The sequence below is a fragment of the Dermochelys coriacea genome, chromosome 10, assembly GCF_009764565.3.
Source record: "Dermochelys coriacea isolate rDerCor1 chromosome 10, rDerCor1.pri.v4, whole genome shotgun sequence".
Classification (NCBI taxonomy): domain Eukaryota; kingdom Metazoa; phylum Chordata; order Testudines; family Dermochelyidae; genus Dermochelys; species Dermochelys coriacea.
Genome location: NC_050077.1, coordinates 5254069 through 5275827, shown reverse-complemented (window position 1 = coordinate 5275827; position 21759 = coordinate 5254069). Strand labels below are relative to the sequence as shown.

General features: G+C 42.4%; 1 protein-coding gene across 1 annotated transcript in view; it reads left to right on the top strand.

Moving 5' to 3' along the window:
• LMF1 (lipase maturation factor 1) overlaps window positions 1–21759 on the top strand; it is a 364576-nt gene that overhangs the window by 254575 nt on the left and 88242 nt on the right. Inside the window, 3 exon segments of the mRNA XM_038420733.2 lie at window positions 13538–13598; window positions 13601–13632; window positions 13635–13718. Of these exon segments, the coding sequence (XP_038276661.1) occupies window positions 13538–13598; window positions 13601–13632; window positions 13635–13718 (177 nt within the window).

Genomic DNA, 21759 nt, shown 5'->3' with positions numbered 1-21759 from the left:
CTTTTTGGGGAGGAGGTGATGGCCATAAATTTTTAGTGTGGTGAATGGTAGATTAAATGCCAGATTCCATTGCTGTTAACAGGCAGGTCTGGCAGGTCAAAATAATTCCTACCACCCCTTCCCCAAAGTTGCAGACTAAGGGCTTGTCTGCACCATGAGTTAGTGCATGGCAAGCCAAGGTGTGAATCAACCAAAAGCTCCATAGTGCGCTTTGACACACTCTCGTGTCAAAAAGGAATACTCCAAAGTGAGCGACAGAACTTTTAGTGCAATGTAGCAGGATCCACACGGCAAGTTAGTGCACAGCAAACTAGTGTGCTCTAGGTTCGCACCTTGGCTTGCAGCGCACTAACTCGCCATGTGGACAAGCTAATACCCTTAAAAAAGGGATCCATACTATGGAATAGGCTAGGCTCGGACCCTGAAACAAGTGTTGCAGTAATCTGAAAATTAGGGACAAGTAATTTTGTGTTTGTAAATAACTGACTTTAAAAAAAACAGGTGATTTTGGGTGCCCAGCTCCAGACCTGAATTTCAGAAAGTGCTGAGCACCTACTCTCTGAAAATTGGGTCCCTTCGAGATGCCTCAGGTTGACGATCCACAATTGCTAGTCGCTTTTGAAAATCTTGGCCCGGGGGCCTAAAGTTAGGTTCCTAAGTCCCTATTGAGGTACCTAAATAAAGGACTGTTTTGAATGCCAGCAGTTCCAAGTGAAGTCAGTGGTTCTAAAAGGAAAGGTCTTTTCCATTTTCATTTCTGCAATGTCTGTATAATTCTATGGGGATTCTTCAAGAGATGCACATCTTTCATTGAATTTAAACAATGCAGAAGCCATCAGGGAGCTATTGATAAAAGAGCTGACCTCTCATTGGACATCTTCTCTTCTTACTGATATGGAAAAAGATGGATCTAAACTAAGTCCAGTTTCAGTCTTTTCCAAAGTTTGAGTGTATGCAGATCTGGGGTTTTAGTTTGGGCCTCTCTCACTCTACAGCCAAATATCAGATACTAAGGTGCGTCTCCAGACTAGCTTTGATCACATGGAATCTGTACGAATAAGAATGAAGTGACTTCCACTGAGAGGCTCAGCTAACAAATTTGCAAAGTTTAAACAATAACAAATGAATTGCAATCTTAATGGATTAGTCTGGGCCAGTTTGGGGCCAGTTCTTATCTCTCAGGCCTCTGTTGATGAGCATCTGTTAGAATCATTTCTTGCATAACTTTACACAAATGCAGCCCAATGCTTGGCCAGTTTTATTAGATGCTGCAGTACAGTCAGCATTGTGTCCTCTGCTTCTTTGTGTGTGTCTTTCAAAATTAGCCTCTAATCCAGCGGGGGTTCTGGGCACCCTTTGCTCTTGCTGAAGTCAAAGGGAGTCAATGGAACTCAGCACCTCACCGTATGTGGCCCTTAACTTTCCCTTCCCTCTCCTTTCCAACTATGTTTACATTGGGAATTTTCATAGTGTAAGATCTTTACAACCTTCCACTACTGGGAAAAAGAGAGAACTGGAAACCTTATGATGAGGGTATAAAGGTTAAAAATAAATCAGGAACTCCGTTTAACAAACTGAGAACAAAGTGAGGCAGGCAGCTGCCAAGTTTCCCCTACATGAGTCCCATTCCCCTCTCAGGGGCAGCGGGTAGCTGAAGAGTGTGTTTCTTAGCACTGTGTTGCCTTTTACTACACTTGTTTTAGTTTGATCAGGCCTCTGGCCATATCAAAGTTGTACACAGAGACTTGCAACATGGTTTGCTTTGAAATCACTGGCCCTGTGTACTGGCTGTTCTGTCCTGGGTTATGTGTTTTCTGCTAATTGAATGCGAGGTCGTTTTGTCATTCTTTAACATCTGGCAAACATTTTTCCTACCTTCTTCCTCCCCTGCCCGTCCCTTTCCTTGAAGGGGTGAACTTGTCTATAGACGTCTGATGCCCTTTTTTTTTTTTAATCTTTTTGGTGTTTATATTTAAACAGATTTTTAAACGGCACCTCTAGCTGCAGCGACCCTCCGATAGCGAAACCCCTGTATCCTTTGGGAACAGAATATTGTTACAGGGAAACGTTTTGCTGCTACGTAGCTTTTGAGAGGAAGCAGAAACATTTATTCTCAAAGCAGGAGTCAGCAATTCTGTGGCAGCATTTAGTCGCGGTGGCTTTGTTTCTGTTATGCCGAAGGATCGTTGGAAATGTCTTCCATGGCACACGGCAAACCCAGACTCCGTGCTGCGTCAGAGGCTCTCTACGGATTTGGTACATCCTGACACTGAGTGCTGCAGCCAAACCGGGAAACAGTCAGATTTATAAAAAGCTGTTTGTACTTTTAAAAATGGAACCGGCTTCTGACTGGACGATTTTTTTCTTTTCTTTTTCATTTTATAAATAATTTGCCCCCAATTTAGCAAAGCATTTAAACTAGCAGTTAAATGCCATTGACTCCAAGTGCTTTGCTGAATGGTAACGGTTATCAATTAAGTATCGCTTTTTACCTGCAAAGCATTTTTACAAATGTGTTAATCCTCACCTCACCCCCTATGAGGTAGGTTCTGTAATATTGATCCCATTTGACAAATCCTCGGCTGATGTCAATAAAAGCAGAGCATTTAAGTGACTTGCCCAAGTGCACAGTGGCAATGTATGTAAGAACTGGAATTAGGACTTCAGAATTGCTGGCTCTAGTAATTGTCTGCCCAGACCACACTGCCTCTGGATGGAATGCTGGCTCACTTATAGGGCATCGCTTCTTTGTGCCTTGTAGGGACAATTGAAACTAGCTTGTGATCCTTTAGTGTTGTACAGGGTAGGAAGTCTGTTTCACTTGATCGGACTCTGAGGCTTTCGGTGATGCCTTGACGTCCGTCCATCATCTATTATTATTTACCTGTGGGAAGCATTGAGGGGATGGTCCATTTGAAAGATGCTGAAATAAAATAGCTGCTTATATCAACCGTTTGTTGCTAGATAAGGGGGCGCCAGCTGGGAGCCAGCAAATCCATCTGCTCACTCTTGTACCAAAGTGATCCCCCTGTCTTGTAGCAGAAAAGAATAAGCGAGCCCAAGTGTAACATATATTAAAGCGAAATGTAAAATAGCAAAGGCCATATGAACGGAGCAGAGGTATTTTCTAGCTGTCTAGTCTAACGTTTGGTATCATTTTTCTCTAGGATTACGGGGGCTTTCACCTCATAAATTTGTGCCTGCTTTAGGTCGTTAATCTTTCTTTACATGTTGCCTTGCAATTTTAGAGCTTCGCCACCATCTGGGATCACATTTTAAATGGAGTTTCCACTCAGTACGTTCCTTTTTATGAAATTATATATATATAAATACAATAATATATCACGGCTGGTTGGTTTTAAATGTTTTCAGTGCTTTTTGCAAGGGCTTACTCTGTGTGGAAAAGCTTGTCTTCTTTAATAGAGAATCATAACAGCAACCAGGTAAAGGATCATATTTGCAATATACTCATAATTGGCCATTTAAAATATTGGTGTATAATTCCACCTTGTATTTTGCTGAGGAATGTGAGCTTTGTTGTTAAGACATCACAGTCTATTCAGTATGTTATTGTCACTGCTGCAGAGAGAGAAGGGGCAACATAGATAGAAAATCCCAATGCAAGAGATATTCCAGGGAAGCACCAACATGTGTTAACTCGATATTGGACATGAATGACCAATTCTGTCTGGTGGCACAACAGACGTGCCTGGATTTGAGGCCAGGTTTGAGAGAGGAACCGGGCTGAAAGGCTATGAGTTGCCATCAGCACAGCCTATCTGGTGGTGTCACATGAAAACCCTTGGAAGGGGAGATGAGGAGAGGATGGGGAAGTGCAGGAGAAAAGGAAAGAGACTTAACTCATACAGGGCCCTCCGTCGGCCAATTCACGGAAACGACAGAAAAGGGCAAGCGAAAGGGGGCTGCAGAATGATATTACATGCCAAAGTGTGGTTCGGGACCGAGTATTTTGTCTTCATGGGTTTCAGTTTGTGGATTTTGTTGGCCACTCAGCTGTCAACAAGGGATGGGTATTTGGGGACCCTGGAGTTGTGGGACAGTGTCCATGGATTATGGAAATCCAGGGGGAAGGCATTCCCCAGAAGTGTGGCAGCAAAGGCTGCCTTCCTGCCCCAGCCCCCTCCCAACCAGAAGTCAAGTTCTATCAGGGCTGTGTGTTAATATTGGCTGACTCTTCCATGGCTGGACAGTTGCTGCCAGAGGTAGAGCACGGCATGAGTTAAAGTTACCTTTAGGCACATTCATTCTCCCATGGATGTCTGCACAGATGTCCCAGGGGCCACCCAGGGTTAATGCCATGGTGCTTGGCTATTTCTGAGCTCCACATCCATCTGGCTTTGCCACCAGGATTCCTGAGTGTCAGTCATCTGTGAAAAGAAAAGGAGTACTTGTGGCACCTTAGAGACTAACAAATTAATTTGTTAGTCTCTAAGGTGCCACAAGTACTCCTTTTCTTTTTGCGAATACAGACTAACACGGCTGCTACTCTGAAACCAGTCATCTGTGAAGTTCCTTTAAGGGAGCTTCCATGAGAAGGGGGGATGGCGGAAGGTAGGTACCATGGAAGTGGAACTACTTCTCTCAGCATCACCCAGATCAGGAAACCCTGGATTCAGTACACCTGGATCAGGAAGGTTCTTATTCCCACTCTAGTGGAGGGGTCAGTCATTAGAAATAAAATACAGATAGAAAAGGCATCCTCCCTAAAGCAAACCATAGAACCTGCAAAGTGCTGTGCCACCACTGAGGTCTCAGGACTTCGCAGGATCAAGCCCTAAACGTCATTCATCATCTTAAGTCCCCATATCCTGTGTCGGGCACACACCTTGTTACTCTGATGTGCAATGGCAGTGCATTCAACGTAAAAAGCTTCCCCCTATTTGATTAATGCTCCCCCCCCCGTATCCAGAGAGAGAGCCGTGGTTCCCAGTTCTGCTTTCAGTCACCCTGGTGTAAGTCCATTGGTCAAATTTCCACTGGTGTAACTGAAATCACAGTCTGAACCTTTCTCTCTGACCAAATGTGACAATTTTGCTGATGCCATTAATAACAGGCATTTCTCCTGCAAATAGAAAAAAAAAATTAAGGTGCAACAAGATCCTGTAAGGTCTCTAAGTCCCTAGGCTATCAGAGTCAAGATGTCTGTTGCAAGCACTGCTGATTACTGTAAAGCAATTCTGAACCAATAAATAGCCCAAATGGCTCAGCAGTTTCTGGTGTAATTTTAGCTCTGTGCTCCTCCAAGATTGTACACGATGAATAGGTGAATCTGTAATACATCTACAATTAATTCTATATACGGCAAGCAGCCCTAGGGCTTGCCATGTAGAAATAATGTCAATAAACAGGTATGTTGTGGACCATGGAAATGTGAACTTTATTAGTTGGGCAGGAAAGTTTTGACCATAAGCTAGGGTGCTGTCTGGAAAAGCAAACAGTTCAGTTACAGATCTTCTTTCTCCCCCCATCCAATTTGCTGGAATCCAAAATCTACCACTTAAATGTACCCCTGGTAAAATATAAACCAATGGACATACCTCTCTTCTCATTTACCACCGTGTAAATCAGGGCTGACTCGTCATGAGCAGAGTTTGGCTGGGTAAGTAAATGTCACATACGGGAAGGTTTCACCTCTGTCAGTGACTTTGCAAGTGCAGCTCTGTGAACTTGAATGCAAATCCCCAGGGATATTTTATAACATAGATGCATAAAATTTCATGGGAGAATTTCTCCCAAGGCTCTTTCCCCTCCAGCGTCTGTAGCCATCATTCCACAAGAAACCCAATGCCCAGACACCAAGCATTTCTCTGATTTTTCATGCTTTTTTAACTTTTTATTTCCAAGGCTTCTCTAGGCATGGCAAAGGGACCTGTTTCCGCTTTTGCTGGAGAATGCTGGAGAAGGGTTAAAAATGAACAAGCAGATTTTTTTATATATATATATATATATATATATATATATATATATATATATATATATATAAAAAGTAAAAATATATACTCTACATCTGAAGTTTATTTAGCTCCTTTGGGATAGTGGCGCGGCACTACGTCTGTAGTAAATTGCCAACATTTTATGATCGTGCTGGCACCGAGTCAAACACACATCTCTTTGGCTTGTGTTGCTGTGTTAAAGTAGGCAGATTCCAGTATGTTTTTCTGTTAGCTGAATATTACTATTGACTGGACAAGGGAAGCCCTGCCCAGCCAGAACTTGTAGCTAATTTTATTATTATTTTTATTAATAGCTCTACCAGGACTTAATTATTTTGATGTTTCATTACTAAAGAATCACATCCCATCCCCCCATCCCCCCGAACCATCCTGACATTAGATCTCTGCAATTTGACAGATGCAACATTTTCATTTTATTTTGGTTATGATTTTATTTTTATTGGGCTGATGTTAATAATTGGAAGTTTTCAGAGGAGCTATTTATTTATCTAAGTTTGCTGTTACATACAGATTTAGAGAGAGAGAGAGAGAGAGAGAGATGGCTGGAATCTTCAAAAGACCCTAAAAGACAGGCACCCAATTCCCACTGAATTTCTTCAGAAAATCCCAGTTCACATGTTTATCTTCACACAAAACCACCAAGTTGTGCATCAGCTAAGGTTGCTGCACATGTAACATACCTGACACAAAACCTTGAAAATACACAAAAGAAAAGAAAAGGAGTACCGGTTGCACCTTAGAGACTAACAAATTTATTATAGTCAAGCTTTCGTGAGCTACAGCTCACTTCATCGGATGCATTTGGTAAGCTACCTAACCTCTGCTCCTCCATCCAGAGATATACACCTCCTCATGAGCACACCTTTTCTACATCACAAAGTGCGTACCATGACCTGAACTCTGCCCCAGTCAGGATACCAGCCTTCTAACACTCCCACCAATCCCTCCATGAAGAGATCAGACTTCTCCCTCTCAACCCATTGTCCATTCTGTGCAGATCTGAGAACCCTCAGCTCCTCATATGTGGGGACTTGGAGCTCTGAGTTGCAACTGCACAAGGGGAAGGCTCTATGCTGCTGTGGCATTGGATGATCGGTGGAGAAGACCTATTGGATCACCTAATCCAGTCCAAAACTCAAATCAGGATCTTGCCCTATAGTCGAGTCTCCATTGTTTTGTCCAATGTGATTGAAAACTCTAGCACTTCCATTTGGAGGTAAATTCAAGTCACAAAGTTCAGGTCCAAAGTTCAGGGAAGCTTAGATCCTGGGCTTTGTCTGGGGCTCATTTCTGCTTTCCCTAGGGTATTCTGTGGTCTAGTTAGGTCTTTCTCCTAAGGACATTTTCCCCCGATTCTCAGCCTGAGTTTCACTGTTCCCTAGTTTCATACCATTGCTCCTCTTCATGCCCCTCTACTACTTTAAACAATTCCTCTGTCTTCATGATGTTTATACCATTCAGGTGTGTGTACACAGTTATTGTTGTATCCATTAGTCCAACAATCCAGGCTAATCCTGTTTCTTTTCATTTTTACATGTCAATAGGTCCCTCCAGATCTTTATTCACTTTTGTTGCTCATCTCTGATTTCCTTTCAGTCAATCAAAATTTTCTGCTGGTATTAACTCACCAAGGTCTGAAAGATGTGTGTGTGTTGTTTCAACATAAAAACAAGTTGTTATATCTAAAATTCATAATAAATGCTTAGCACATACATTTTACATTTTCAAAGTCCTGCCCAAGACATTATAGAACGAATCTTCACATCTGTTAGCTCTGAGAAGATAAAACCCTTTCTCCAACCGTTTCCCTACTATGCGCCTTCTAGTTCTTATTCTATGTTAAGGTAATTTGAATTCTGCCTGATGACATGAGTGATCTTGGCCTTTACTGGTTTCTTCTTTCATACAGTAACTGGTGGATTTATATAAAGTGTTCTGGCTCTGGAACTGATGAGGAGCAGCAATAGCAGCTGGGGGGTTGATTTTGGAAGGAAACCTGCGATAATATAAACTGATTCACTGCTGTAGTTGTGAGTGTGCAAAATCTGAAAAAATAGCAGCGTAGGCCTGATCCAACACCCACTGAACTCAGTGGGACATTTTCCATTGACTTCAGCAGGCTTTGGCCCCAAGAGATGTGTAGAATCTTCAAAAGTGTCTGGCCCATTTTTAAAAGTGACATGGATACATGGGACCCTAAGTCTTGTTAAACTTAGCTCCTGCATCCAAGTCACTTTTTTGAAAATGGGACTTAAGCTTTTAAGTCACTTAGTCACTTTACAAATTTTACTTTGTCTGCTCTTGGGCCATTATCTTTAAACCCAAATTAGGGTCATTTAAAAGCCATCCTCTTTAACCTTCTCAGTGATGATCATCATAGCAGAAACATCCCCACAAATATCTATATCTGATGCACCTGAGACATACCTGAAATGTGATCCTTGGAAACGATGTTGTTTAGACCACAGCTTTAAGCAATTCATCTAGTGAAATATTCTTTTGATTATTTGGAAAGCAAGATGTCTGTTACTGTCTTTTAAAAATTACGGTAAAACACTGGGTTTTCTAGCCGTCTTATTGCCATCAGTTTATAACAAACTCGTGAATGTTTTTGAATGACCCTCAGTGGGTTTTATAGCAGCATCAACTATTAAAATATAAGGTGTCCAGCCAAGAAGGCAACACAGAGATAAAGATTCTGCAGAAATTTTGCAGATTTATTTGGGATGGGTGGAGAATATTCCCTGCTGAATATGGAAGAATTCCCTTGAAATGTTTCTGGTTTCCACCTCATTACTAGTCCTTGAGGCAGTCCTCTCCCTTATGCTCTTTGACTTTGCACATAATTGCACCACAGTTGCTAACGTGGGAGACCTCATGGTGAAAGAATAATATGCATAGCCCAGTTTTAGCAGTGGACTATTGGAGGACAGTGTGGGACTTGTTTTCATACACACAATACTGTAGTATATGCAGAAGAGCTTTGAGATTTACCTAGTCTGAGAAGGAATATTGAACAGTGGGATTAAATACGTGATCGGAGTTTATAATATTGTACCAATAAGGAAAGGGGGCGGGGGAGGCCATGTGTGTTTACAGTCCCAGAGAAGAGCGTTTACTCTGGTGTATCAATAGCCTTGTGTTGGGTTTTAGTGGCATAGAGTTTAGTAAATTAGGAGTCTTTAGGTACTTAGCACTTTAATGGTTCTCACTAAGAACATAATTAAATGCTAGACCCCTTAGGGAGGAAAAACCAGTTTATTGTGCATATTTTTAGAATCTGTTACCAACCCACATAAAAATCTGGTAGATACAAGCCAGAAAGCGTGTATTAGCTGGAACTTTGAATTTATTTATCACAGTGAGCAGCCCCCCACCAGATATTACTTGAGAATCACGTGTTACAAATCTGTCCCATGAATTATGGAATTAATTTTCCCCAATCTTATTTCAAAACACGTGTGGTGTTTTTTCTTACTGGTGGAGGTGCAAGGCAGGGCTGTAGGTTTATTATAGCAGGTGGTGGGTTGACACATGCAAACAGTTTTATATTTAAAAAGTAAAAACATTTTGTGGGATCCTCCAACATTGCAGTTTATTCTAAGACTGCTTAACCAAGGTTTCCTCTCCATTTCAGTTATGAGTTTGTCTTGCAGCTGGTTAATTCAATTCATACAGGGCTGCTGCAGATACTGAAGTGGATCACAATCACTATCTCTTGCTCAGTTCTCTCAGGAGAGCAACTTCTTGGAAGCTTTCTAGGATGCATGAGGTTATGAATCAGCAAAGAAGTGGAGTTGAAGGTTTAATAACACCCCCAAACTAAACCCTCTTAAAAAGATGATGGAATGTTTCCCTCTTCCCATGGTTTTGACACTGACGCTTATTCATGACACAGCAGAGATGTTTTCACAGGAAACAATTGTGCTAGGAAAGCACTCAGCGTGCCAGAGTTATGCAGTTTTGCAGGTTTTCCTCTTAAATGCCAGCATATGCTCCATGTACCTTCAGCCAACCTCGACTATACCAGTGGGTATTCCACAGGTGAAATGGTGGGGGGAGGTGAAGGAGGCGGAGGGGGAAGCCACCCCAAGCTCCAGTTGGCAGCTATTGACTTGAACGCACAAGGAAAACAGAGAGAAATTTCCCAGCGATGCAGGTGCCTGCGTCTCAGAGTTGCTCTATCTCTGACTTGCTCTGGAACGCGACTTCTGCCTCAACACCCTTTCCTGAATAAATACTCGTTTCTCACTGGGAAAGCTGCATAGTGCTACACCCTTGTTCCACAACCATATGGAATGCATTCCAAAGGAACACACACACACACAATGCGCTCCTCTGGGCTTTTCTCTTCTTTTGCTCCCTCTCTTCTCCTCACCTATCTTTTAACTAGTCTCTCTCTCTCTCTCTCTCTCTCTCTCTCTCACTCACACACACACACACACACACACACACACACACACACACACACTCTCTCTCTCACTCACACACACACACACACACACACACACTCTCTCTCTCTCTCTCTCTCTTACTTTCCTTTTACTTACCATATTTTAGTTACACAAGATTTATGGTTTTGAGCGATGGCTACAGTGTTGGAGAGGAAGGTTACATTATTGATAATGTCTTGATAGGCTCCATATGCCTAAAACCGTTTCCCATCAAAAACACTTCTTTCCCTCCATCGACAAATCCTCCAAGGAGCCATGTATTGTTTGTGGTGCTGCTGCTGATGCATTAGAATGTAGGTCCCTTGGGTCGGGGACTTATTTGACTCATCTCGCCTGTTGCACAGTCTCTCATCTACCAACATCTGTGTATAGATATTGAAAACAGGAAGGAAAAAGTACTGTGCTAACATGACCCTGCGTTACTGACCCCATGACAAATTGCTAAATTGCATCTGTTCTCTTTTTCTCTTGTTTCTATTCCAGGATGAGGATTATTGATAACGAATATGGCCGCTCACCACTTAGTGTGATCAGGAGTTGGGATAAATATCAGAAAATCCATCCATGGAGTCTGGGCTGTCCCCAGACACATGTACAAATGTCTCTCTAAGCCAGTGGCTCTCAACCTTTCTGGACTACTGTACCCCTTTCAGGAGTCTGATTTTTCTTGCATACCGCCAAGTTATACCTCACTTAAAAACGACTTGCTTACAAAAAATCAGACATAAAAATGCAGACGTGTCCCAGCACACTATTACTGAACAATTGCTGACATTCTCATTTTTACCACATCATTATAAAATAAATCAATTGGAATATAAATATTGTACTTGCATTTCAGTGTATAGTCTATAGAGCGGTATAAACAAGTCATTGTCTATATGAGATTTTATTTTCTACTGAGTTCACTTGTGCTTTTTATGCAACCCCTTGTAAAACTTGGCCAATATCTAGATGAGTTGATGTACTCCTAGTCAAGAACCACTGCTGTAAGCCATGACTCAGGCTGGGTCTACATTACAAAGTTTTGCAAGCTTAGCTGTATCAGCTCAGTGTGAAAAACTCAGAGTAGGTACAACTGTACCAACAGAAGAGTGCTTTCGTTGGCATAGCTACTGTCGTTCAGAGAGCTAACATGGCTGTGCTGGCAGAACTCCTTTTGCCAGTATTCACAATGTTTCCACTGCACCAGCAGAATTATACCAGCAAAGGCTCCGTAGTGTAGACAATCTCTCCGATGGTCGCGGTTTTGCATGGGACTCTTCTCTTATTTGCTTTTCCTTCCCCTACAGAAGAGGGAGCTTCAGAGACTCGGCTACTTCTCTGCACAGAAGAGGATGCACAGAACCTCTGTGGTCTGGCAATCCCTTGAGAATAAGTTTCTCAACGGCTGAGTTTGATGCGCCCCACACTGGCTGCCTTTCTCAAGGATTCAGGTAGTTTCACTTCTGGTCCTTGCAGAAAGTGAGGCAGTGCAGAGAGTGAAGAGATCGATGCACATCTTCACAGCACGCCAACCGCAAGATACAATGGCAAGACCTGTTTATCAGGGAGGAAGAGGGGTGAGGGTGTTCGCCACCTTTACCTACCTTTGTCTCTCTCAATTTCAGATGATTATTTGCAGGCCTTCAGCCCACTTTTCCATTTCCCAGTTTTGCTGGGTAAAATTACACCCTGTAAAACTGGTTTCACGGTAGCAGCCGTGTTAGTCTGTATCCGCAAAAAGAAAAGGAGGACTTGTGGCACCTTAGAGACTAACAAATTTATTTGAGCATAAACTTTCGTGAGCTACAGCTCACTTCATCGGATGCAACTGTAAAACTGACACTTTATCCAGTTTGGTTTTGGTTTAACGTGTCCTCTTTCTCCCTCTCTGTCTCTTTCTCAAGCCTGTCCTTTCTAAAGGGAAATGTATTGCCTTGCAGTTTTGGAGGCAAGGTGAAAAAAACCCTTGATGAATTTCTCTGAAGTACTGGGGATTGCTTGTGAAGAATCAAACATCCAGATTAATTTAAAACAGTTCCAGTTGGGGGGAGGGGGTCGAAGGGCCCCCAGTGGCATTTCAAACGATCATCTTGCTGAACCAGGATGTATGAACACATGACCCTCTGCCCCCTTGTTGTACTGGACTTGGCAGCGTTCCTTGACCCCTCCGATTGCTCCATCCTGTCCCGGTGTCAAAGGAAGGAAGGATGCGGTCTCTTGTCCTGGGGGGGTTACAACAGCCTCAAACCCAGATAAAGCAACAGCTTTATTAATTCCAGCTTTGCTAATAGAGAATTACAATGGTTGTGGGATTTGGCAGTGGCATTGCCATGCATAGTACAATACTTTCCCTGGTATTGTTTGTATTTTTGATTTTGCTACAAATAATTTAAAGATGTGTTGTGTCTCCTTCAATAAAACAGTGCTTTTCAGCTATTGTTTTTGCTGTCAGGATTTTAAAACAATGCTAATAAATTTGAGCTTTGTTAGACATGTTAGACATTAACAGTTAGACATTAACTTTATTTTCAGATTTTTTAAGGGTATGCATTTTTATCAGAGGCGGTTATTACGGACATGAGGTCGTTTTAGTCTGGATGGTAGGATAAGCGGTTATTGCACTTGCGTAGAAAACTTCCCATGTCAAAGAAAAAAAATCAGGTTGACATATGAATAATTTGGTGCAAACATTAGCATCTTAAACTGACACCCCGCATTTGGAAGCACTTAGTTAGATTATAAACATATTGAAATTGAGCCCGCCTCTGAATCAGAAGACCTGAGTTCCTTTCTCTTCCTGGTTCTCTGATCGACCGAGTGGCGTGACCGTGAGGAAATCATCACCCCCCTCTTTCCCTTTGTTTCTCTAGCTGTATCACCTCTTTTATGATACTTACACTTGTTTTAGATTTTTTTTTCTTCCCCAGTTTTCGGTTTTACAGCAAGAACATGCAAAATTGGACTGAAAGGGAAACGGTCTTCAAAATTTTCATTTGGGGGAGGGAGGGAGGTCGTTTCCTATAGAAAGTTTCAACAAAGTATGTTTAAACCAACTCTGTTAGTAATGGTAGTGGATGTGGAGGGGACTCATTGCTACATGACACCTTTTCTTTACTCTTTCAGACTCAGCCAGTACCCAACCCACTAGCCTATTACATGCACCGGTCGCCATGGTGGTTTCACCAGTTGAGACGTTAAGCAATCACTTCATCGAGCTGGGTGGTGCCGTTTTTTTATCTTCATGGGACGTCGCATGTGCATCATTCACGGCATTTTACAGATTCTCTCCAGGTGAGGCTTTCTTGCTTTTGCCTTATTAGCGTCCTGGCTTAGTGAGTGGTTGCTGGGGGCAATTGAAAGACTCTGGAAGCTTCCCCCTATTTTCATATGCGTTGCAGCATGACTGTACGAGGTCTAGGGAAATATACGAACAAAAATGACAGGGGAATTGGATGACTTGGGTTAGGTTCCTACTCTGAATCCAGCCCAGTTTAACAGATATTCAGAATCATTGGCTCTTTGGTGAGCTGCTGGCTGCGAGTACCTGATGTCAGTGCATTCCCTACAGATTTATCTACATCACACTTGGACCAATTAGAAATCTTATGGGCAGAGAGGACACGATTAGCATAGAGATTCAAATGAAATGCTGACTAGGCCAGGACTCCAATTGATGGAGGTGGTAGAGGTGGATGAAATTTTGTTATTTATCAAAAATAGATTTATTTTTTTTTATGAAAACATTTAATTTGTTTTCAAAATGTTCTGTTCTTTGAAGAATATTGACAAATGTTAATGGAAAAATGTAGCCTGTTTATCATGGTTCAAAATGTGTTTCATTTTTCTGTGATATCAACTCTGATCACTTGTATTTTGAAAATAAAATGTTTAATGTAATAAGGCAATCCATGAAAAATTCAAAAAACTGAAAATCACAGACTGTTTCTTTATTAATTCACATCTGAATCTTTTCCCTCAAGTGCTTTTTAATTAAACTCCAGCCATTCTGATTCTCAGGCCCAAATTTCAGTTTTTGTTAAATACTCTCTGTTCAGTGTCTCTTCAGCATTGGGAAGCTCCATATACTGTAGCTGATAACACTTTTGCAAATACATGTGATATATAAACTGGAGAACAACTTATAAAGTGACTGGGTAAACCACAATAATGCTGATTTAGATTTTAAAAGACTGGCATGAAAGCAAGAGAATTTTGAGTTCGTGATGAAATATCCCGCCTTTCCAATCAAATTCTGTCACAATGAGGTACCACAGCACATGTAGCCTGTTTGCTCTCTTTACACCCCTTGTGGTGCTAGAATTATTACATTTTTTATGCCATTTGATGCCTTATGAAGTCTCCCTTCTACGCTACAATCACCTGCAAATGGGAGCCAAGACCAGGGACATGGTATAGTATGTTAGAAATTGATTTGTTTACCATTTGATTGGCTCTGTACTGGAACAATCCAAGATCCCACTTTAAAAAATAAATCCGATCCACATTGAAATCTTTGATCTGTAAGAACTTAGTGCCCAGGTACATTTCACTCTGCGCTGTATACCCAGCAGTACCCCCATACAGAACTAGTCAATATTCCTGTTGAAGCGCGATTGTTATAAAGATGACGACGCTGATAACTCTAGGAGGATGAAGAGATTGTTAGCTGTCTCTCATGCCTTTTGTCCAGGTGTTGATTATTATTTAAGAGTGATATTCTGTCACATGGTATTGTGCAAATATATAGCAACTCTAGGCAACTCTTCGGAATTCCTTCTCTTGTTTTTAACCTTAGTGTGTTATGGTAGCATCAGTCAGATTTATGTGGTTAAGTCAGATATTCTATGGCTGCTGCAGTGTATTCTTCAGTGTGTTAGAAAGAATAATTTCAGAATTAATCTACATAGCTATGGTATTTCTAAGGTGCCTATTACTTCAGTACCTGAGCACTATAACGCTTGCTGAGAAATCAGTACCACGTGCTTTGGTGCATAGTTGCCATTCTCCTCAATTCTTCCTAAATTACAGTTTAAGGGCCCAGTCCTGGAAAAAATGTAAGAGATCTATGGGCCTTATTGCTTGAAAAGAGGAAATTTTCAGATAAGTACGGTTCATTTTCCTAATGTGGTAAACACTAAAGGTTTACTAAGTAGCTCTTAATACAGAGTATTGATAGAAAACAGCTCTTCTTAAGTAATGGATTGTGCTAGAAATCTCTCATGTGTCAGTTCTCCTAAGTATTGATACTCAATAACAGCTAGATTGGCTGTTAAAATTCAACCACTGGGCAGTTGATAGGAGCTGGAGTAGCAGCTTTACATTGCAGGGGTGTGTGATCATTTTGTTCAGTTGGGATGCATGCATTTATTCAGTTGACAGCTGGGCTGCCCCCAGCTTTGGACTGGAACCATATGCAGAGTGGTGAGCCATGTACTTGGATTTCCTGCAAAACCACAAGTTCATTCAATTATGGGCCCATATTCGAACCTGAACTGAGTTTTGCATTTATAACAAAACTCTAAACCAAGTAAATTGTGTTTGGTTTTGAAGTTTTGCTGCCAAGATTTCAATGTTTTGCATTGCTTTGAGGAAAAAAACATTTTGTCATTCAAATCCCTCCTCCCAGCCATCCCCCACGAACCAAAAAGATGCGCAAATATCTCTGCATTATCCCCTTGCTGGCTCTGGCTTACTGTATATTTGGAGTCCTCTTGCATGTAAAACTAATGCTGAGCATCGTAGCAAAGAAAACGAATGTTGCCCACTCTACAGCCAGAACCAAACCTGAAGACATTCTAAAATCAGCCTTCCTGACAGAGCCAGAAAACGGGCTAGCAACTTCTCAGATGACCCCCCTAATGGGCAATGCAACATTTGTATGCTACAAAATTTAAAAGGGGGAGCCACTGGGATCTGAAAAAGAAAGGTACGTACAATAAAGACTGGTAATGACATAATGTAAGTGCGGCCATCTACTCGCCATTTAGTTGGCATTTTATTGATAGTTTGCCGTTACTGACCTATTTCTATCACAAGGAGCGTCTGCGAGGGAAAAAGGGTCTCAGTGTAATAAGCAACCCTGGAGCCTTTATAGCATTTCAGCAAAAACCTGTTTATTTAATATTTATTGCCCCTTTCCTTCATTCAGAATGACTTTTATTGACAATACTTCTGCTCTGCAAAGGAAGCCATAAAGTTTCATGTTGATATACCACTTAATTCTGTTTTTCAAGATTTGAATTGACATTACATGCAAGTTTTATTGGACATTTTATAATTGTTATTGGAGTCATGGTGGCTAGGCTGAGTAAGTGTATTTTTCCAGATTCCAACTGGCCTGGAGAATATTGCTTTGTCGGGAGTCCCCCCAAAACCTGTGTGAATTATTCTTCTGATTATTTCACACTGTAATGAAAAGGTTTAGGGAAGAGGCTTCCATCATTGCCAATCCTGATAGGGAGACAGTAAGGAGTGTGTGATCCCAACAGAGCGGAGGACTACACTCACAGGGTACGACTCGATGATAGAATTACAGTCCAGTTCTGCTGTATTGTGTACTTATCATTTGCAAGACATAGGATACCCGTGGGTGACCTATTGTGGGGAAGCTATGCAGCAGATCTGTCTAAACATGAATGAAACATACGCAGTGACTCTTGTAAATATAGATATATAATATGCTCATTTTTCCTCCTCTGTTGTTCAAATATTTGTTGTGATATGTACACTGCATTTAAAGAAAAAAGAAAAGGAGTACTTGTGGCACCTTAGAGACTAACAAATTTATTAGAGCATAAGCTTCGTGAGCTACAGCTCACTTCATCACGAAAGCTTATGCTCTAATAAGTTTGTTAGTCTCTAAGGTGCCACAAGTACTCCTTTTCTTTTTGCGAATACAGACTAACACGGCTGCTACTCTGAAACCTGCATTTAAAGAGAAACTGACAGTGCTGGCTGGCCCCAGATTTTACCCTCCTCTCACCCTCCTGCTAAAAAATGTTTTTTTCTTTCAAAATATCCACCCCACCGTTATTGAGAGGTTTCTTCCCTTCTGAAACCAGGGGCTGTATCAGGCTTAAAACCCAGAGGCTGGGCTGGGGGACCAGACAGCAAACCTAGGTCCTGTCCCTGATGTTTCTTAGAAATGCATTACATGCATAGATACAGCACCAACCCTTCCTTGTCGTGGCATTGTTCATGTGAGCAAGGCAGGGAAGTTGAAATTGATGTGAATTGTGTGTGCTAGACACCAGCCTGCCCAGCAGGCTCAGAGAACTTGAACCAGGTAGGAAGAGTGAAGACCTGTGCTACACACCTACCATCTGCATGAAACCCCTGGGTCTGAGCCAACCAACCAGAGAGCTAAGATTTGAAGAATGCTTCAGCCTTGTAACTGCAGATGATGATGATGTTGGGTGTGTATTTTTACTGTCTTGGGGGTGTGTTCTGGAGTAAAGGGAGTAAATTTTTGGCCCATCCACCTTGACAAATGTCCCTTTAACTAAAGCCGTCTCTTATTTCACTCTCTGGCTGGTTTTCTAGTGAGTGATGTAATCCCTGTGAGCCTGAGACCTCCCAGTGCCAGAGGGCCTGACCAGTTCAGTGTACCCCAATTCACTTATGACATAATCTATGTCTTGTCGGTGTCATGCGAGTTATCACTGAAAAGCCAATAACACACTGATCATTACAGTTCCTGTGTGGTGTATATGTGGTAAACGCCCAAAGGACTGCAAATGTGAAGGCAATATGGGTATAAAATGTGTTTGAACCAGACAAGTCTAGGCACTGGGTAAACAGGCATTTTCCAGACAGAGGAAAGGCCAGCACCTCGATCCAGGTGCAATGGCAATCACAGACAGGTGGCCGTTCATTGGTATATCAGCGGCTACACGGGCAGATCAGTTTGCATTGTAGAAAGCCCCAGAGGGGAAGAAACCAGCATGGAACCTTCTCCATCAGACTCCATAGCATCTTTCCCGACAGCAGGGACACTTGTCTTTGAAAAAGATACATTTCAAAAGTTTAGTGGACCATGAAAGAGACAGGCAAAGAACCCGAAGTGATCTCTTACCTAAGACGACAAAGGAACCAAGCCCTTTGGATTTGTGGGAGATTTTGACAAAGGGAGTGGTCAGCCATCTTCGTGGAAGGAAGTGTGGTAAGAATCTGACCTTAAACCAGGACTGTAGTTTTGTTAAGTCTTGGTCACTAGAAAGTGTTTTTCAATTTTAATTGCTTGTAACCATTTCTATTTTTATCCCTTATACCTGAGCTCCAGTAAAACCTCTCTTTTTGATTAAACAAACTTGTTTTATTTTTATTCTAAATCAACCCCATACTGTGTTTGCCTTGATGTGATGATATCTCCAGTTAAAACAACAAGTTTTCTTCTCTTTAAAGGAGCAATGGACATTATTACTCCTCTGATTGTTCCAGTATGTTTCAGGGCAGATGGTTTGGGGAAAACTTGGGACTTTGGGGGTGTGTTGGGGTCACTTGGCTAGGAGTAACCAAAGAGGGTAGAGACCAGTGTGTGTCTGAGGTATAACAAGCAGGCTGCTGGAGTTAGAGTTGCTCAAAACGCAGGCACCTAGTATATGTTTGGATGCTGGCTGGGAGCGTCCAGACTGGAAGCTACAGCAGCTGAGTGTTTTACGACACCAGGGTTACAGGATAAGCAGTGACACAGCCTCTCACTGGCCTGAATTGCACCTCAGAACGCGACACTCCCCAATACGTCGGACAACCTCATTTGTCAGAATCTTCTTAGTGTAAACAGACCTTGGTTTAAAAAGCAAGTGACGAGTGAGATGAATGCTGGCTGGTTCCCATTAGAAAAATCATTACTCATCATTATTAAACACCAGATTGCCAAGAAAAGGCTTTGAGGTTTACAGTTGTGGGTGTAGTTCTTGTAAGCATCTGCACACAGAGATATTCTCAGTCAGATAATAGTGCCCAGAGCCCATTTGCCCAGGACCAAAGGTGAGTCGAGAGAAAATGTCACCCAAGATTTCAGAGCAGCCCAGCCAGTCCCCACCAGCCTTTTATCCCCATGGCAGGCTCAGAAGCAGCTCTCGAGCCACTAACACAGCTGCGCACAGTGTCTGCCAAGAAGCCAGGTGCCTCTGCTGGAAGACTGTCTTCCACAGCTTGGCATGCATGTCCCGCTACAGCTGCCTACGTCTCGTGTGTGTCCATGTCCATAAGTGCCGATGATTCCCTGATGCTGGGAAAGAGATTGAAAAAGGCCATTCTGATCCCTTGATTGATTGCAGTTTAAACCCTAAAACTCCAAGACAATACACTTTAACCCTCAAAGAGATTGTTGCGGAATCAAAGCTTTGGGGCCGTGTGATTCCGACTCTGGGAGAGCTTGTATCAGACTTTCCATAGCTTAGTAACTACAGCTGAGCGGCATGGATGGAGTGTTCATATATAGCCGTATGATTTTGTGTGCAGCATTTGTGACCATCATTGCTTGACAGCGCTGTAGCAACAGGCGTTCACTCTGCAGCAGGATCCAGAGCAGCGTCCCAAGAGCCCTCACCTCTGGCCATGCTCCCATGATCCTCACGTCAAGTGTTCATTCCCACAGATTTAATAACACAGCCAAGTTCCCACATAATTAATATTTTATATATTGGAGATTCAGGTGGGAATTCCATATGAATGTGACCCGGGCACACGATGGGCAGATACTGTGCAAGCTTCTCACTTCTTGTCCCAGCATGGCCTTGCCGGTGTGGCTCAGCTCTGACCTGCAGCGCCCCCTGCCTCTGCAGTCCTGGTCCCCACACGCCTGTGTCGGTTCCTCAATCTGCAGCTGCAGCATCCTCTGCTCTTCCAGTGCTGGGCCCGCATTCTTCCTGCCAATGAACCGCCTGCCTTATCCAGACTGCTCCTGTCCTGGGGACTGGCTTAAGCAGACTACAAACTGCACCCCGATTCTCTGCTGGGCAGAAAGGGAGATTAATGTCAGGCTAGGAGGCCTGCTTTTCCTTTCAGCTTCTGTCAGGATTTGACGTCAGATTGAGCCACGGAGTACTCAGAAGAAGCCTGAGTGAGTTTAATCTGTGCTCACAAATGAGCATTGAGTCTTCAGAACTCTTCAGGGGCCTGCTAAAGATGCTCTTTCTGGATCCGCATGAACGTTCTGAGACTGCTGTTCGGAGTCTGTACCGTATTCACTGGGATACTTCACAGGGGACAAGAGAACAGCCACTGGAGATAGCGTGGTCCAGTGGATAGGGCACTAGACTGGCCATCAGGAGACCTCAGTTCTATTCCCATCTCTGCTACGGACCTGTTTTGTGAACTTCGGCAAGTCGCTGTGCCTCTGTTTCCTCTCCCAGTCTTTATTGTCTCTGTTTAGACTGCAGAAAGTTTGCAGATGACACAAAAATTGGGAGTGTTAAATAATGAAGAGGACAGGTCACTGTTACAGAGCGATCTGGATTGCTTGGTAAACTGGGCACAAGCAAACAATATGAATGTAAATGTGTACATCTAGGAACAAAAGGGGGACTGTATACTGGGAAACAGTGACTCTGAGAAAGATTTGCGGGGGAGGGTTGATGAATAATCAGCTGAACATGAGCACTTAGTGCAACGCCGTTGCCGTAATAGCTAATGCAATCCTCGGTCGCATAAACAGGAGGCTCTCAAGTGGGAGTAGACCAGTTAGTTTGTTTGACACTGGTGCAATTGCTGCTGCAATACTGTGCCCAGTTCTGGTGTACACAATTCAAAGAAGGATGTTGATACGGTGGGGCGTGTTCAGAGAAGAGCCAAGAGAATGATTAGACAATGAGAAAACATGCCTTATAGAGAGAGGGTCAAGAAGCTCCATCTATATATTATAGACCAGTCAGCTTAACTTCAGTACCCAGAAAGATAATAGAGCAAATAATCAATCAATTTGTAAGCATCTAGAAGTTAATAAGGTGATAAGTAGCAGTCAACATGGTTTTGTCAAGAACAAATCACATCACACCAACCTAATAACCTATTTTGATAGGTTAACAAGCCTTCTGAGTGGGAAGGAAGCAGTAGATGTGGTATACCTTGACTTTAGTAAGGCTTTTGATGCTGTCTCACGTGACCATCTCATAAACAAACTAGGGAAATATAGCCGAGACCAGTGGTTCTTAATCAGTGGTACATGTACGCCTGAGGCTACACAGAGTCTACCAGAGGGTACATCAACTCATCTAGATGCTTGTCTAGTTTTACAACAGGCTACATAAGAAGCACTAACGAAGTTAGTAAAATTTCATACAGACTATGTATATATGTTTCTACTGCTCTATGTACTAGACACTGAAATGTACAATATTTAT